At 44.8% G+C, this 19199-nt stretch overlaps 1 protein-coding gene across 1 annotated transcript in view; it reads left to right on the top strand.

Annotated features, from left to right (window-relative positions):
• ANO10 (anoctamin 10) overlaps positions 1 to 19199 on the top strand; it is a 229690-nt gene that overhangs the window by 23140 nt on the left and 187351 nt on the right. Inside the window, exons 7-11 of the mRNA XM_036761366.1 lie at positions 927 to 982; positions 2884 to 2958; positions 4104 to 4286; positions 8060 to 8251; positions 10715 to 10843. Coding sequence (XP_036617261.1) covers positions 927 to 982; positions 2884 to 2958; positions 4104 to 4286; positions 8060 to 8251; positions 10715 to 10843 — 635 coding nt within the window. The remainder of the gene's footprint in view (positions 1 to 926; positions 983 to 2883; positions 2959 to 4103; positions 4287 to 8059; positions 8252 to 10714; positions 10844 to 19199) is intronic.

Below are 19199 nucleotides of genomic sequence, written 5' to 3'. Positions count from 1 at the left end.
AAGAAAAACGCCACCAAGGCCCATGGACTTGGTGAGCTCTGGACACCCTTCTGGTTATTCCGGCTCAAACTGGTGTGGTGTGGTATGGCCAGCACCCATCCTTGGGATTCTTTAGTTATTCTAAAGGAGTCCCACCTCTGAGGGGCAGAGACTCCATTGTCTTGATGATGAAAAGTAGGTGCCATTGTGAGAAAGGAACTGCGGATCAGGCCAAAGACCCTTTGGGAGACCACTGGAGCTTCAGTAGCAAGAAACCTAATGAAGATGTTTTTGTCTAGAGTGTAATCTAGAACAGCAAACCTTTTCTGTCTTCCTTCACATCCCCTGGTTTCAGCCGCTTAGCTGAGAAGCATCTTGAGCTTGGTTCTGTGCTGCTCACTTTTCCCAGTGAGGACAAGAAGGTTCAAACATGGGGGCCTTGGCCTCTTTGAGCCCTGTGGTTCACGGTGCTCAGTGCCAGCTTGTTGCAGGAGCACTCTGGGTGTGCCCGGGTGAACCACATTAATGCTGTGATTCGCTCGCCAGCTGCTTTTTGCCCTAGCTCACTTACATTGCCTTTGGAGCCGCGTGATTCATACCTGTGGTCACTCTAATGCATGCAATGTGGTCCTAAAATAGCCATTTCTTACCCTTCCATCCAAGCTAGCGTTATACCTATCTCCTTTCCCTTTCCGCCTCTTTATCTAGATGTTTCCTTTTCACGGTTTTTTTGGGGAGTGGTGGCAGTGGGCACTGTTTATCTTAGTGGTACGGGAGGGAAGGCCACCATCAGCAGCAAATAATTTTTTGAAAGAATGGATGGAGGGCCCTGGTGTTTGACCCCGATGCTGTCAGCACCGCGGTGACATCTGCCTGATGTTACTGCCACCCGAATGTTGCTTTTTGTCTGAAGGAGAGGTGTGACCATTTCTGATTGCTAATTTCAGAGAATCACAGGCTGGAGTCTGCCTATCAAAATCATCTCATTCTCAAGGTGTTGGTGGTAAGTATGTTTTTTTCTGTGTAAATATGATTATAAAAATGCACACCTTTTGAAATGAATCATAAAGCCTTGTTTCCAGTGTAGTATACTGGTGCTGTGTTCTTAATTCAGAGCAGTAAAATAATATAAGAAAACACAGGTAATAGGAATGAGTTTTGCTGCTAATGTTCCATTATCCAGAAGCAACCTGCTGTATTTATGGCTTGTCCAGTCATGGCGAAGTCCAGTCTTCGTTTTCTCATTGGTCACCCCAGAGCCATCGACTCCTTACTAGAGGCTTTTCTGAAAAGTTTGATAAGGGAAGAGTTTTGTTGGCTGGCTTTTTTTTTAATGTGTTTACCCATAAAGTTTTAAATCCTTAGCTTATGAGTGGGTTTTGTTATAAAAATGGGTAAGATTGCTTTCTGCAGTTCAGAGCATATTTTCCCATAGAAACAACTCATTATAAAAGATTAGTTCCCAGGACAGTCCACACAAGCCTATTTAATCCATTACATGGTTGCATTTTGTGTATTTACAGTGAAAAATAGTACAAGACGATGTTGTTACAGTGCTTACTAGCAATTTAACTAAACAGAAGGACAACAGAATTAAATAAAAAACCTTTTCAATTTATCTGGAATGTTAATATTTAAGGAAAATCTGGTTTAAAAAGATGAGGAGGTAGATAGAGATTTTCATGGTAGTTGTTAAGGGGACTTCTCGGCACTTTCCACATCGTCTCCTTTTTGTTAGGGTAACTGATTTCACTTAAGAATTTGGGTGTTTGGGGCAGCTAGGTGGTGCAGTGAGTAGAGCACCGGCCCTGGAGTCAGGAGGACCTGAGTTCAAATCCGGCCTCAGACACTTGACACATGTACTAGCTGTGTGACCTTGTGCAAGTCACTTAACCCCAATTGCCCTGCCCCCCCCCAAAACCAAAAAAATAAAGAGCTTGGGTTTTTTATGGATGATTCATATGTATTAATGTTGCTATGCTGTCACTTGTAAGTCATGATTAAGGGTATGTTAAAAATTTTTAGACTGACAAAGAGAAGGTGGAGAAGAGAAACTAAGAAAAAGAGGTAGAGATGCTTCCTGAGCTGACCGAGTTAGCAAAAAAGAGGGCATGGAAGAAGCAGGTGAAAGGAGGAGGAGGCACCTGTTTGTGTGAGGAAGAGGGAGCTTTAAGTGGAATGAACTAAGCTGTATTTGGTGAAGGACACGGTGCGCCGCTTCCAGTTCTCCTACAGGAAAACTAAGGAAGTCATAGGGAAGAGGATTTCTGCCATGGCCACTGTGTGGTGTCCTCAGCCTGGCACACACAGTGCTGGGCACAGAGCAGGCACTTAATGCTGGTGGATTCGCTGTTTTGGTTGCTGTCCACAGCTGGGCCTGCAGAGGGCCGGACTTGTAACTGGCTGTTGGTGTTTGTGTAGGGTGTTCATAAGTCGGTGTACGTGGGCTTCAGTGATCTGTCCTTTTTCTGTCCTTCATTGTCCTTGATAATAAAAAATCATCAGCGCAGTTACTCCTCATTTGTTTGGAACTCACTCATGATGGCAGCCGTCTGTTGTCCTGCTCCCCTTGGCTTGTTTGGGGAGCAGAGGGGGCTCCTTAGGAAGTAGCCCCAGGCCTCCCCCTGGTCCCTTACCAGGTGGCTCAGACATCCATTAAGTCACTGACGTGTCCTTCAGTGGGGGAGGAGTGAAGAAGGCAGAGAGATGGGTCAGAGGGGACAGAAGTGAGGGGAAGCAGGGAAGAATAGAAATGGAGGTGGGAGAGCTCAGGTTGTTTCTTAAAACTCCTTTTTTTAAAAAAGTGCTTTGTATTCTGAAGATGTAAGTGACTTTGTCCCTTGGTTTTTAGAGCACTTTATACGTCTCACTCCTGCAGTCATTTTTAATTTTTTTTTTTGGCAGTTCAACTTTCTCAATTGTTTTGCCTCACTCTTCTACATTGCCTTTGTGATGAAAGATATGAAACTGCTGCGACAGGTGAGTGTGAAGAACAGTACGATTTTTAAAAAATTTAGTTTAAAAAATTAGTCTGATGGTTGAATAGCGTGGATAGAGAGCTGGCATCACACCCATAACTACTGGTGCTCTGAGCAAAGGGAATGTAAATCTTTAACCTCTGAAACTCTTTATTTTCTCTTTTTGCTTAAAGACCTTCCTCAACCCCAAATCACTCTGCCTCTCCAAATCTGGGTTAAGTAGGGCGGGGTGATTGATTGATTGACTCAGTTGAACCCCACCCTTGATACACATAAGAAATAAAACAAATTACATTCCGTAGCATAATATAATTGTTGGCCAGATATTCCCCGTACGTCTTTAGAATATTCTCATAGTCCAGGTTGGGAGCCCCTGGATAAATGATCTCTGAGGTCCACTGCAGCACTAAATGACATTCTATGATCCGATTTTCACCACAATAAGTTGTCCAAGTTGGAAGCCCTATTGAAATTGAAAACAGTAAAGCCCATTGCATCATATTACCCTCTTTACCACTTGCTGTTCCACTCCAGAAGCCTATTGTGGGTCTGTCAATTTTCATTTTTTCTAACTGAGGAGAGACCTCTATGGATGAGCAGTTATGAAGTGGCCATGGGCACTTCCTCTTAAGAGTCCCCTGGCTTTCTTGCCCATGCAGATGGTTTCAGCCAGCCTGCTTTTGTTCTCCTTGAGATTGAGAACTTTCTAAGCCATTTCAGGGACATACCCCAAAGTGGTGTCATCTTTGTCCCTCCCCAAGAAGGGACTAATGAGCTGGAACCATCCCATGATCACTTGCCTTGGCCAAGGCTCATTTTATGACATTATACCTTGTTCTGGACCGTGTCATGTTGCATATTACAGGAGCAGGTACCCACGTAGGGAGCTGTCTCTGCCCTTGCACATCGGCAGGGCCAGCCTTCCAGGCAGGGGCTGGGTAAGGAAGTCCTGGGAGGTGCCACAGGCTCACACATCGAGGCAGTGTGAAAGGACAGTGTGAACCCTGACCTCGAAGGCTCCCAGCCCAACACTCTCCATCCAACCACCAGCTCAATGTGCTGTTACCTCTTCCACAGTCATACACCTGCTTTCATCTCCCATGTTGTTGTGGCCTTGCTGAGTTTTCGTTGTCTGTTTTTCTTTAGAGCTTGGCTACTCTGCTGATCACTTCTCAGATTCTGAACCAAATTGTAGAAACCCTTCTTCCGTATTGGCTCCAAAGGAAGCATGGGTTACGGGTGAAGAAAAAGGTTCAGGCTTTAAAAGCAGATGTGGATGTTACTCTGTATGAACAAATCATCCTGGAAAAAGAAAAAGGGACTTACCTGGTAAGTCTGAATGTGTGTTATCTACTGTCAGGGCTGAGCTTTGCTGGAGCTGAAATATGTTGATTAAGTGCCTTAACCAATACATTGTAAAAGGCAATAGCAGTGAAATGACCACTTATCAGGGATCCCCAGCTTGCCCCCTTCTCCCTGAAAGGAAGCGCTTTAAAGCTAAAAGCTCGTAGCTAAAAGCTAGGTGACATGGTGGTTACAACGCCAGGCCTGGAGTCAGGAAGGCTCATCTTCCTGAGTTCAGATGTGGTGTCAGACACTTACTAGCTGTGTGACCCTGGGCAAGGGACTTCACCCTGTTTGCCTCAATTCCCTCATCTGTAAAATGATCTGGAGAAGGAAATAACAAACCAGTCCGGTATCTCTACCAAGAAAACCCCAAATGGGGTCACAGAGTCAGACACAACTGAAAACGACTGAATGACAACAAAAGCGTATACCAGAATTCTGAAGGCTTTGCAGATCTTGAAATTATGTCTGTCACCCCCGAAAGGAGGGAGAAGGGATGATGGCACTTAAAAGCAGCAGCAAGTGAGAGAAAGCTCGGATGGACAGGCTGGGAGGGGGATCTTGGAGTTTTCTTGACAACTTACATGCAGCCCCCATAAAACAGCCCTTTAAGTAATGGATTAAGAGATATCACCTTAGAATTGGGATTTATTTGAAAAGCTTACTTCTTAGTTTAGAGACCTTAACACTAATGCAACTGTAAAACACCTCCTGTCTTCTAGGCCTTGTAGGCCAGATACTGTCCTTTCATTCTTTCTTCATTTCTATTCTGTAATGAAATAATTAACTACAAAATTATCAGTCTGTAATATTGAGGTTACTGGTGATAAAGGTGACTTTATGGAGAACGTGACTGTCAGCCAGCCAATAAACATTTATTAATTACCTTCTGTGTGCCAAGAATGCAAATATTGTTATAGGCAAAGTAGCTCTTCTTTGAGTTCACTTGGTAGGTTACTTATGCCAAGATAAATCTACCGCTGTGTAGAAATTACAGAGGTAAAAGCATAGGTTTTATTATGCTTAAGAACAGGTTCAGAAGGTGAAAAAAAATAACCCTCAACCTGGATTGGAGTTTCTGACAAGCTTTCATAGAGAAAATTATATTAGAGAAATAAATTCTTTTACCTATTATAGTCTCATACGTTCTTTTAGGCTATAAAAGTTTAAAAGACAATTCATAATCCCATACTTCCTTCAGTCTCATAAAAGCTGAACAAACTTAGTTAAACAGAATCATGGTCTCATAAAGGAAACAAACCTAGTTAAATAGACTTTCTACATAAATTAAGGTTACAGATTAAACCCTATTTAGAGGGTTCACAGTGTGCTGATGGAGAGGAAAGGGATTTATATGTCACCAGTGCAACCAAGAAGTCAGTGACAGTTGGGATCGTTTCTCAAATAAGGCAAGTCAGATTACTTTGTGCAGCTTGGACTCCCTTTTTGGCTTCCCATCAGGAACGTTTGAGGCCTTAAGTAAATTTTCACATCCCATGGGACAGGCTTCAGCCAGCTCAATAACCTTCTAACTAGGAAAAAAGGCTCTCACTCCCCTTCCCCTAAGTAATAATAAAAATTAATAAAAGGGAATACAAAATCAAAAATTTTAATAATAATATGAAAAAAGGCAATCCCTGGCCTCAAGGAGCATGTAGTCTAAGAGGGGAAGAAAACACAAAGAGGGTGGAGGCGGGACTAAGGGGACCCACTTTGCAAGGAATGATGAACAAGTCCAAAGGAGGGCAGTCTGTGTGGGAAATAAAAAACAGTGTGGCCTGGGTGCCTGCCTTCAATGGACGTTCTGGAAGGACCTCTTCACCACCCCCACCTTACCCCCCAGGCAGGGCAGAGGGTACTGACTAGGTAGGAGTTCTCTTCCAGGATGAAGGCAGGATGGCGAAGTACAGAGGAAGGCATCTGGGTAGGAAATGAAGACATGTCTGCCACGTTTAGGGAAAAAGCTATCCAATGAAAGTACAATGCGCTTTTCCCATTCAGATGACTTATTTATCCTCTCGAAAGGTCATCACCAGCTTCCTGATGACCACATCTAATGACCTTTTCTCGTTTTTTGTTTGTGTTTTGTTGCACGTGGGCCTTATGTTGGCAGTTTCTCACCATTCCCCTAAAATAATTTCCCAAGGCTAACTTTACTATGCATGCTAAGGCCACATCTGGGCCACTATGATTTCTAGTGATGTACATTCTGCTTAAATTTTAAAAATGGGTCTAAGTCTGTCTCTCTGTACATATAATAAAAGAGTGGCCTAAAAGCTTTAATAGCTTTTAGGACTTTCGAGACACCCGAGAGAGAGAGAGAGAGAGAGAGAGAGAGAGAGAGAGAGAGAGTGTGTGTATAGAGGTGTGTGTACACACACACAGCCCTCTGGCCACCTCTGTTCACATATACATAGACTCTGTACCCACAGAGATGTGTATATATACTCCTATGTATATAGAGAGCTTTTGTAGTCTACAACATTTTATTAAAGGTTAGCCATCATCCATCCACTTGGGGGCCATAAAATAAGGGATGTAGCACGGCCAGGTGGTGGTCTCTTGGGAGTCAGGAGCGTCCACTGGCTCTCCCCAGGGGTAGTGAGCCTGCAGGATAAGGCTGTGCTGGGCACCTTCTCAGCTTGCTGCTGATGCTCCTGCCATTGGGCCTACTTCAGTCTCTTGGTGAGTGTTGGCCCAGGGCCTCTGGGGGCTGAGGCATTGTCTTAGGTCCTAAAGAAATCTAATTAAAAGCAGTAGCTGCCCCCAGGGAGCTGACAGCATCTGTCTTCTAGTTTGTCTCCTTGTTCAAAACGACATTGAAGAAGACATAGCAGCCCCTGCAGAATCTCTCGGGGGTCTCCTTGCAGTCACTCAGGAGGTGCCTGCCCTCTCCGGCCTGGGGGCTGGTTCCTCCAAAGTGGACAGCTGCCATCTCTTTATCCTTCTCTGAGGTTCATTGTGTGGAAACTTTTATTAGGAGGCTAAAGGTTAATTATTAACTGAACTTTCTTTTGCTTTTACCTTATAATCATTTTTTACCACTATCCCCCCCACCTCCATTCCCACCCCCCACACAGTGAGCCTGTCTGATTAACCTGCCTTTGCAGCTTCCAGTGATGCCCAAACCTGAGTTCTTAAGGGGGCATTGTGTATGTTTCTCCCCCTTCTGAACCATTTTAAATAGTTTTGAATGGCACCTAGCACTGTTCCTTGCCCATAAATAAGATAGAACATACCAAGCCAAAGATTGTAAACTCGGTTACGGAATTATTTCAGCTCACCTTCCTTCTGTCTTTTTCTCTTGCCAACATCTCCTCACCCTGGCTGTCCTCGTTTTCGTATCGTTTCCCTCCTTTTGTTTTCTGGCTTCCTGATCTTACAGAAAGGATGTGATTGGGGCTGGGGTACATGAGACTTAGAGATTTTTTTGAATGAGTTAATAAGATTGTGGGCATGTCACAGAAGACCATTACTTGTTAGCAGTAATTCTGGGTTATTTACTTTCTCTTTGAAATGAAAGTCTGAAAAAAAAAACCTTTTCATTTTTGGTTCTGGAGGTGACAGTTTTTGAGGCCTAAATTTGCATTTGTTTCTCAATTCAAACAAATTGTTTGAGATGGAGGAACTGGGAGACTCTACCATAGACTGTCAGTGGAGACTTATGCCCTGAATATCATTAATGTTTCTGCTTTTCGTGAGTTGTCCGTGACAGCATGATGTACTGTTTTCTTTACAGTGCCTTTTTTTTTCAGGGCACCTTCGATGATTACTTGGAGCTCTTCTTACAGTTTGGATACGTGAGCCTTTTCTCATGTGTCTATCCGTTAGCAGCTGCCTTTGCTGTTCTTAACAACTTTTCTGAAATTAATTCAGATGCCTTAAAAATGTGCAAGGTCTTCAAGCGTCCATTTGCAGAGCCTTCTTCAAATATTGGTGTCTGGCAGGTAATTTTTTTTTTCTTTTGAATTTTCTGTTTGGTTTTTTAAAGAGCAAAGATATAAGGGATCTAGGTTCTACTCCTGGCTTTATTCTCGCTTGTTGCACGGCCTTCATTAAATCACTTCACTTGTCTGGGCCTCAGTTTTCCTATCGGTCAAATGAGGGTATTGACATAATTGATTTCTTACGTCCCTCCTAGTTCTAGAGTTCTGAGCCCTGGGCTCACTCCTGGCATGTCTTCAGTGTGCTTTATTCTTGGACTTTAATGATAAGAATACTGTCTCCTAGGCCTGGACAGTGGGTGTAAGGCAGCTTGGGTTTGTGTAGCCCTTTCCCCCACAATAACCTTCCCAGCTGGAGTGAGTGGAAGCAGGTGGAGGTGGGGGGATGAGCCAAGGGCCACCGAGCTAAGAAATGGATAAAGCTACAGGGACATCCTGGAAGCCCTAATGCTGGATCCAAGAAGGGCTCTTTATGTCTTTGGGGATTTTTAAAACCTTGCCTGCTGTGTTCCAGACCAAGATAAATCCAGATCTTTGGACTCTAAGTTCCAGGCACACATTACTCAGGAACGCAGAGAGAAGGGCAGCCGGGATCCCGAGATCCCCACACTACGCCATTCCAGAGAAGGATGTGTGTGTGAGCGTGCGTGTGCCCATTTCTCTGTTTCTGTTTCTCTTTTTCTCTTCCTCTCCCTCTTTCTTCTCCTTGCTCCCTCCCTCCCTCCAGTACAGGAGCATTGTTCCATAGCTGCTGTTTTTTGTACCGCTATCTACTTTGTGGCTTGGCTGTTCTGGTCTTCCTTAATATGGCAGAAGCCGAGGCTTCTGACCTTAAGAGATTCCATAAACGGGTCACATTCCATAAAGGCTTTGTAAAGTTTAGAAAATGTCCAAAGCTGGCCAGTGGGAGAACCTTGAGTAACTGTTGAGTTCAGTCACCCATTGTTGTTCCTCTTGTAAAAGTTATATTTGATACGGTGATGACGGGGTACCTGGGTACTTAGCAGCGCTCTCCAGGGAGCACCTACGGAGTGCTGGGGTGGGAGGGCCTTAGGGTCTGATTGGTGCTCACAGCATCGTTGCCCTTAGGTCTCACCGCCCTCTTATATAGAGAAAGAACTAAACCAGATGCAGCGAGTGAACTGTGAAAGAGCTCATGATGTATCGGTGGTGGAGGGAAGGACAGAAGGCAGGTGGGGAAACGTCTGTCCTTGGGCTGTATTTCAGACTTTTGTGCTGTTGGGAACAAAGCCACCTTTTATGATGAGAGGCTCCTTCCCTATGGCTGTGAAGCAGTGATGGCGGGGACATTTATAGGCACCCAACATTTCAGCAGTATGCTCATCTCCACTCTTCGATACTGTCTCCAGTCATTCTGACCCACGAGACCCCAGACCTGGAACCCTGTTCCCCAGTGCCTTTTCCACCCTTCCCAGATGCCAAGTGCCCTCGGGGGAGGTTACCGTAGAAACTGGGGGAGGTGACCTCTCTCACCTTCCTCCCTCTATGCCTCAAGACCTTTCCTTCACCCGTTTTGCATTTTCCTTCTCCTATCTCAGAGAGAAAGGTGACCTTCCTCCTTACCAACACTGACTCCTTCAGTGGGGACTCTTTGCCAAATAGTCTTATCTGCCTCCTACTGAGTGAAAAACCTCCTATGTCATATTAAATGAGAAAACATGTAAAATGCTTTACAAACCTTAATTAGCTGTACATATGCTGGTGCTCTCCAGTGGCGCATTGACCTTTGAGATGTGTGTGGATTAATATTCTAGTAACAACACATTATGCCAAGGTGAAGTTTCCTGTTCAAATCCTGAACTATCTAGGCCACCACAGGTCTGAGGTCTAGACTTGGCTTTTCCCACCAACTTATTGTGTGACTTCGGACAAAGTCGCTCAACCTTCTTCTTTTCCAGTTTCCTATCTGTGTGAAGCCAGATCTTCTTCATACATATCAATAGAACAATACATCCCGACAGATTAAATACAGAGGCAAGAGGAGGACCAGGTATCTTGTATTAATCTGGACACTAAACAGATTTGCAAAATTATGTAAAATACCATTCTTCTCACCATGTTTTTTGCTTCAGAAAATGTGGTTATTTTTCATATTATATGTCCTGCATTTTAATATGTGATGGGTTTATTGTTATGTTAAAATAAATATTTTAACTATTTAAACGATTTTCAGTTTTAGGTTCTAATACAGTAAGTGTTAGTAGACATAGCTCACATAAGCAATATGGAGTCCTCATTAACTTTTAAGAGTATAAGGGGTCCTGAGTCTGAAAAGTTTAAGAACCGCTGATATAGGAAAAAGCATTTAAAAAATAATTTAGTCTTTGAAACTAAGGAAGAATTTTTCTGCAGCTGTCCCCATGTTGTAGCAAGAAAAGAGGAAGAAGTAGGAGGGGCAGGAACAAACATTTGTCAATCACGTGGCCTTTTTTGTTTTCTTTTTAGTTGGCTTTTGAGACCATGAGTGTTATATCAGTGGTGACCAACTGTGCACTGATTGGAATGTCTCCACAATTAAATGCAATGTTCCCAGATTCCAAAACGGACCTTATTTTGATTGTGATAGCAGTGGAGGTAAGTGAAAATTCTAACTATGTGAGTGGTATTGATTATGTAAAACAGTGGTGGTGATGGTGATGATGACAATGATGGAAGCTGCCTGCCTGTCCCTGGTTGTCTGGCTTCACTTTCTTGACTAAAACACGGGAAAGTAGGTCTCTGGCCCTCTCCCAGTACCTTAAAAAATAATTGCCAAGTCAAAGGGAGAAGCAGAGGTGGGCCTGGTTGCCAGTGTGAGTATTTGTGAGTCTCTGTGCATATGAATGCATGTTTAGGTGAGTGTGAGAGTCTGCGCTAAGGCATTTCTAATTTCGGAACAAAACATACCTAATGGTCTGATTTGATCATTTTTATTCTCTCTGGTGCTGAATAAATACTTTTTGGTAATTTATTTTTCAGTTCTCAGTTGTTACAGATAGGGATTTTGTTACTTCTGTGCTTTATAACTCTGTAATACAATGTACATGAAATGAAAGCAGTATTATATTTAATGCAAGTAATGTATTTAAACATTCATTTTTCCTTTGGGTCATATTCCTTTGAGCTGCCAGTCCTGGGCCTTGGTGACGTTTTTAGCCTCGTGTTAATATTCTAGCTTCATTTTTGAAAAGGCTTTCTGGTCAGATTTCACTTTTTCCCCTCCATATTCCCAGATTTAAATATCTAGGTCTGTATTACCACACAGATCCCAGCATTCACTTTGTCTGCTCTTTCCTGCCTGGTAAGCATCATGGGTTTCATACATGTACATATCTCCCTTGTGATTTTGGCCCTGTCGTCGAAGAGTTGTTTATTAAGGTGCCCATTCAGTTCAAGCAGAGCTTAGCTTGGCCAGGCCAGTAAGGTCCCACCCTGTACACCTGCAGCCTCCAAGCAAAGTGGGCTGGTGGGATGGAAGAACCAACGTGCAGTGGGCTGTCCAGACCCTTGTTGGGCCTCTTGTTACTATTCCCTTCTGGTTTATTTCTCATGGGAACCTGTAGTTGTGGTCGAGGCTCCTTGTGGAGGGGCAGCAAAAAGGAACAGTGAAGAGGGGAAGGGGACAGGCATCTGTGAAGAGTAACAAGTGTACGGCATTTCACAGGTGGGGAGGTTCAAGGAATGGTCACAGAGCTGATGAGTACCTGAGGCAGGATTCCAGGAGCATCCCTTTGCTGGGAGTGGTGTGTGCTGCTCTTGGAAGGCTGTTAGAACTGTGCTCCAGGCAAAAGTGGTGGGAGGAACCATCCAAAGACAGATTGCCAGTTTCCGGAAGTGAGGAGAAGCAGAGGAGGTGGACAGTTAAGATTTGTGAAGCAATTTACAAACCTTATCTTATTTAGGACAAAAGCTAGAGGGTGACAGCTTATGGGAATGGCGGGGTCAGCTGAGAGGTTTTTAAGGGCATGTGATGAACTGCAGAGGATGGGTCACTGGAAAGGAAGACGTTGAAGATGAGAGAGAGGAGTGACTCTCAGAGGACACAGGATGGGATGGAGTTGGGGGCAAAGATAGAAGGGTCAGTCCTGGCAAGGAGGAGGCCCAACTCTTTGTTGTTTCAGAGAGAGTGAGGCTGGGTGAAGATGAGGAGAGATGAGAGCATATACTTCTTCCTAAAGTAGGACACAGGGTCATCTGCAGAGAAAGGGGGGTGGGTGGGGTCTTGGGGATGCTCTGAAGGAGAAGGGCACTAGGAGAAATGGGAGAGAGATTTGACAAGTGAAGAACCAGAGGATTTCCGCCCATGCCTGGGCCAAACTTTGGGGATCTTTCCTCCTGGTAATGATCTTCTTTCCCCTTCTCCCACCAACTGAGGCCTTCTCAGGGGTTCGGCTAGATGACTCTCTCTTCTTTATAGCTGATTTTATCTTACCTAGCCTCAATCGCTTTAAATGAGTGTTGCCTCAGACAGACTGGGACCTGGAAAAAGACCTTAGCTTAAAAAGGCCAAGGTCTTCCATAACATCAGGGACCATCTCCAGTCATCCTGATCTATATCTGGCCTCTGGACCTAGATAGCTCTGGAGGAGAAAGTGAGGCTGGTGACTGCACAGCCCTCCCTCACTCAAATCCAATTTACTTGCAAGTCAAGATGTCATGAGTCCTGATATCCTTATGTCATCAGTCCCCCTTGATAATGAAGGACAAACAACACCAGCGATGATCCCACTGTATTTATACTCATGGATGCATCTTTGGCTTGGCCTTTGGGGTGCCTTCTTCCAACCTCTTCCTGAAGTTTAGTGAACCTGGTTTATATCTGAGTTCTGAGGGTCCCTTTTGTTTGGACCTGTCTTAAGATGAGATGCTTGAATTAAAGAGGATTACTGAAGTAGCCACAACAAAGGGTCTTTCAATCCAGCCACCACACAGTATCCCTGAGGGGGGCAGAGTTTAAGTAACATTTCCACTGGGCAGGAGTCTCTAGGTTGGCACCATCTCAGGAAAGCTGTTACTTAAGTCTCTTTGCATAATAACTTGCCAGTCCCTAGAGAAGGCTGGGGAGGAGGGGGAGCTTCTATGGTTTCAGTAGACCTCTTTTCCCTGGTTTCCATTGCCCTCAGGTAATTCATAGTTCTGAGAACTGGTGAGGTCTGCTCCTTGTCAGTTGTATCCTACACCTGCCAACTAGACAGGACTGTGGGTGTAAAGGGGACCTTCAGTTTCCAAGATTAAGCAGCAGGGCTTCTGGGAATGGGGAGCCTGGGCTCCAATTGTGGCTGTGGGGGTCAGCGCCTCACCTGGACATCCTGGAGGGAGTCATTTGAGCTCATTGACCTCAGTTTCTTCTTGTACAGTGAGAGCTAAATGATTCTTTGGGTCCTGCCATCCATAGAGGACCTTGGGTCTGGGTCAGCTGCCCATCCCCCTCCAAAAAAACAAACCCCACAACAAACCAACACACACTTTCCCTGTCTGCTGCTCCTGCCCTTTAGTCTTTTGTGCTGTGACACAGAGAGCCCTGAGGCCAGGTGGGTGACCTTGTGAAAAGAGCCCCCATTGGAGACCAGAAAGCTGGGGTTCAGGGCCTTCCTCTGACACGCCAACTGACTGTGTCACCTCCTGGGGCTGCTCCCTGACCTCCCCCAGCCCCAGGCTCTGACACCAGTGAAGCCACTGGGCTGGGCCAATCACTTTCCTCTTTTATAAAATGGAGTGGATGGTTTAGATGATGCCTGAAGTGCCTTCTTCTGGATTAAATGCCCAGCGAATAGCACAGTCATAAGGCCATAAATTGAATTTCAATTCTGAGGAACTGGTGGTGTTGAGTGTTATACTCAGGAAAGGAAAAGTGGTGCTCTGGGAAGAGGACCGGCCCACCTAGACATCCAGCCCTCAGAACTTCACCTCTGAGAGACTCAGTTTGCTTACCTGTAAAATGGAGCTACTTATACGTAGAGCGCCTAGCTCAAGGGGTCCTCCTGAGGCTCAGGTGAGAGGAGATTTCTGTATCTATGGTGTGTGTGTGTGTGTGTGTGTGTGTGTGTGTGCGCGTATATACACACATATGTATATACACATATCTGTAATGCCATCGATAAATATCAGTGATTATAATTATGGTCCAAAATTCTCTTTCACAGCATTCTACTCATTGATAATACCTGGCACAAGTATTTTATTTTATCTTTTCATTGAAATTAGCCCTGATATTCATATCACTTCACTGTCATCCAGAACCGCAGAGAGCCAAGGTTTCTGATTGTTCTGTGGTGCTGCATTTCCAACCCTGTTGCCATAGAAGCGAGTGAGGGATGGATCAATAGAAATGGGCCACGTCATTTCAAATGATCAGTTTCAATGCTTAGAAAAAAATTATTAAAGATATACTTTCTTCACAAGACCTCCCATTCCAGTGGAGTGGGGGATGCCTACCCAGCTATAGATTGCAGCCCCATCATTACTTAGATAATAGGAGAGAAAACATTCCTCTGCCCACCGTCCTTCTAGAGCAACTAACAATACTGTGGTGACCTGGAAAGAGAAAAAGACACAAACTCGGCAAGAAAAGTCGCCTTTCAGGTCTTTGGGGGCATCAGGGAAAGGTCCTATTTCTATAAAATATTGAGTCACTTGGCATTTCCTCTGTCTTGACATGTATGTACATACTTGTGTATGTAGAAACGCACCCCCGCCCCTGAGGTTCATGGCTGGGACTCAGCTTCTGTGCCCTTCGGGAGGTCTTTCCCTCCAGCCTGGGTCTCCGCTGCCCTTCATGCTGTGGTGGATCTGGCCAGGACTTCAGACCTCGATTTCTCCATCTGTGCAGGCAGGTATCTTAGTGTATCTGGACACGTTGTATCTTATTCAAGCCTCAGATCGATGTCGCGCGTAGTCAAGAAGACCTGAGTTCAAGGTCTGCTCCTGACACCTACTTGTCTTGTGATCGTGATCACTTAACCAGCCAGGTTCTGAGACTTGCCGAGCTGGGCCATGAGAAGGAGATTTCCACATCGGAGAGCTCCCTCTACTGATGAAAGCCTAGGGCAAGACCAGACAAATAAAATCTACAAGCCCCAGCTAAAGACATATCAGAGTGAGAAGAATTCAATTCAACGTATTTTTCCTGAGTACTGACTCTTCGATTCAACAGACATCTATGGTGCACCTGGTGTATACAGGGCACTGTAATAGACAGTCTTTGCTCCAACATGGCTTGCCTTCTTGTAGGGCAGGCAGGACTTCTTAGCTTCTGGATGTTATGGTCGTCTTGCCATTGTGGAGAAGCCAACCTGTGGCCTCTCCTCAGAAGAATGGTTGATTGCCTGCATTCATCATTGAAGGAAACACTAAACTTTGACTAGATCTGAGATTCCTTAACTTTTTGGTTTTATTTTGGGTTGATTTTATCTTACCTAGCCTCAGTCGCTTTAAATGAGCATTGCCTCAGACCCTTTTGATGGTCAGTCTGGTGAAGCCTCTGCATCCCTCCCCAGAATAATGTTTTTAAGTGCATAAAAATCAAATTTATAGAAAAAGGATAACAATTGTATCGAAATGCAATTATAAAAATAAAAAACAAGTCTTGGGCCCCCAGTGGCGCCCCTTATCTACGGAGATAGGTCATCCTGAACACAGCTAGGTATGGGGTAATTTGAGGAAGAAGAAAGTACTAACTGTTGAAGGGATCCACACTCTCCCCTCATTTGTGTCAAAAGTGCCTTGAGTCACCCCCTTTGGAAGCTGGGGAGTATGTTTGTGTAAGGTTTCATCCTGTACATTTATTATTAATTCTTTAAATAAGGCGTTCTGCTTTGACTGGGGCCATTGTATTTTAATTTTGCAGTCCTATAATCCGTGTCAAGGATATAGGCTCTGTGTCTAAGCAAGAGATAAAGCTTTCCATAAATTAGCACAGTAAAGCTTGAGGATGGAGTAAACAGAACCATCATTTTTCTGCATAGATGTCTGCGGGAGCTCAGCAGAGTAAGTTTTCTTTTGCCTCCAGAATTCTATTTTCCCCTCCACGTTCCCTGCCCCCCCCACTTCCCTGTGGCCTCAGAGGGTGTGGTCGGCTCATCTGCAGGAGTGAATCTTTTCTGTCTCCTTTGTGGTTCATGTTCTTCCTTTCCCCCCTCAAATGGGGACAGAGCCCATTTCTTGTCTTTCTCTGCACTTTCTCCACAGGTAGTATCATCCTCCTCGTGGTCACCGGCAAGTCTGCACCTCCAGCTCCTTGTGACCTCCTTCCATGAACTCTGGTTCTGCCTTTCCAAATGAGAGGCAGAATCCCAGAGTGGACAGAGTGCTGAACTTGGAGTCGGACAGACCCAAGTTTGAATCTCACCCCCCAGACTTAGTAGCTGCATGACCCTGGTCCTCAGTTTCCTCATCTGTAAAGTTAGGATAGTAATATCATTAAATGGTACCCCATTTGCCAGGTGGCTGTGAAGCCCAGAGGCAAGCCTTAAAGCACCATGGAAGTGTGAGCTATTACTGTTAGTTACCACTATAACATGTAAATGCATCCTATGTGAAACTGAACTTCACTTCATACCTACCTCTTAACTTTTATATTCCTGATGATGTCATCATCATTTTCCCAGCCTCAAAATCTCCGAGTCTTCTCTCATTCTTCCTTCTCCATCAGTGTCTCCCCTATTTCGTAAACCCCAGTGGCTCCTGATGCCAGTCTGATTAAGTATAGACTCCTGTGTTTGCACCCTTCCTAACCTGGCCCTTCCTGCTGCTCCAGCCTTCCTTCCTTCTCATCATTAACCTGGCCTGTCTTCTCCAGCCAGACTGTCCTGCTTGCTGCTCCTCCTCCAGGATTCTCCGTGTCCATTCTGGGCCTCTTCCCTGGCTGTGCCACCCCACTCCCGCCTGGCAGGCCAGGGCACTACCCTTTCCCAGGGCCCATGCCCTCCATGCCTCTCTTCTCACGGCCTCAGATTTAGTCCGTCCATACTTATATTTATACATTAAGATGTGAGCTCCTTGCGAACAAAGGTTCTGTCCCTTTCTGTCTTTGTATTCCCAGGGCCTGGCACATAGTAGGGGCTTACTGGGTCAAGAATCATAATGCAGGTGGGCAAGCTGAGACAGTTTGTCTTTGTGCTCTAGGAGCCTGTGGAAAGCCTTGCAGAAAAGGTGCTTAATCCATGTGTGTTGGATCTCATTGGTTCAGATACTGTCCTTTTAAAAATGTACCTTTAACCCTCAACAAAACTGGGAACTTAAATATCAAAAAACTCAAAGGAAGTAACTAAAAAGGTCACAAAATAGGACCCATCTGACCAAGCTAAGAGCAGAATTCTTTAGTCCGTGCTGGACACCAAAGATCCCCATGTGCCCTCATTGTGCTAGCCTCTGCACAGTGGACCTGGAGGGGCCAGTGTCACCGATCCCCCCTCTCCTCTGTAACACACTGATGGGAAGAGCAAGAACCACTCAAGGCATCTGTCTGAAAAGCTTTAGCTTCAGTCTAGGGGAGAGGGATGAGCACGCAGTCTGGGAGTTGGGGAAGCAGGGGCCGTGGGACGCTGGCCAGACTGCTGTGGGGGACCCACCAGGATGCCAACTGACTGGGTGTGAGAGGCTGAAGATGGGACTTCCTGCTTATCTCTATTCAGGAATTGGATTTCACCCCCTCCGCCAGCATGATATCTTAGCATTTAGACTTTAGGTGGGTCTCATCAAGATGAGACATATTGTAATGTTACACATATTGTAAGAGAAATGAGACAGTCCCAGGTATATTTTTCTTTTAATTAAAAAAAATTATTGATACATTTTGTTTTGGTTGAATGAATACTTCCCAATCCACAGCCATACACATGTTTACCTGCAGAAAGGAGGTGTGTCTTCCGATTTCCCTGCGCTGTTCAGGGTTTGGCTGCCACGTTGATGCCTCGTAGAAATAGCCTTCTTTTTGGGGCCGGATGGTTATACATGCACCTACATCCATCCACATTCTTTTAAATGCTGCTTGCAAATAGGTTTGGTTCCCTTTGAATATGTGGAATTAGAGCTCTGGTGCTTTTTCCTCCGTCGTCTTTCTGGTGAAAAAGTTCAATAATAAATGAATTGCATTTAAAGTTCTCTTCACGGCTTGATACTCGTGCATGACTCCTGTTAGTGTGAAGTGAAATTTAATAAAAATGTCAGGAAAAGAATAAGACTGATTGTGGGTATTCTTGCCTTAAATTGTGCCTGTAGGCTGTAAGTATTAATCTTAGTTTGATTTGGGTGGCAAACAATTATATAAAGAGTGATCAGATGTTCTCTTTTTAAACATTTGTTCCCCTTCTGAACATTTTGTTCTCTGTCCCAGAACAAAGGCCTTTTCTTAGGCTTAGGACAGGATCAGAAAGGAACCATCCCATTGAGCAGGGGTGCTGTCCAGTGGGAGACAAGGGCCTGCCAAGTGGTGATGCCTTGCCGGATCAAGTCATTCGACTTCTCTGCAGCTCAGTTTCCTCATGCATAAAATGAAGGAGTCCAATTTGGTGACCTCTCAGGGCCCTTCCAGCTCCAGACCCGACTAAAGCTATAGCAGGGAGGCAAGGTTTGGGTTAGACTTTCCTAGAATCAAAGGAATCCTTCTCCTTGAGGGAATATTTAAGCATATTATTACTTATTTGGATACCTTTTTTTTTTTTAGCACCAACTAAGATGGACTTTCATTTTGTGTTCCAGTGCCATGGGCCTTGAACATAAAATTTCTTATCCTTATCCCCAGTGAGAGCTGCCTGAGGGACCACCCACCCATCTGCCCCTGGAGTTGATGACTTTATCCTCCACTGTCACACTTTGCCTTAAAATCTCTACTCTCTCACCTGCATTCCCATCCCTACTCCCCAGCCAAGTCCTTCCAAATGGCAGCATGTTCCCCCTTTCCACTATGGCCACATCCTTAAAAATGTGCCATTCACCTTTTATTTCAAACAGG

Source organism: Trichosurus vulpecula, chromosome 5, assembly GCF_011100635.1.
Source record: "Trichosurus vulpecula isolate mTriVul1 chromosome 5, mTriVul1.pri, whole genome shotgun sequence".
Classification (NCBI taxonomy): domain Eukaryota; kingdom Metazoa; phylum Chordata; class Mammalia; order Diprotodontia; family Phalangeridae; genus Trichosurus; species Trichosurus vulpecula.
This window is presented reverse-complemented; position numbering and strand designations above follow the sequence as displayed.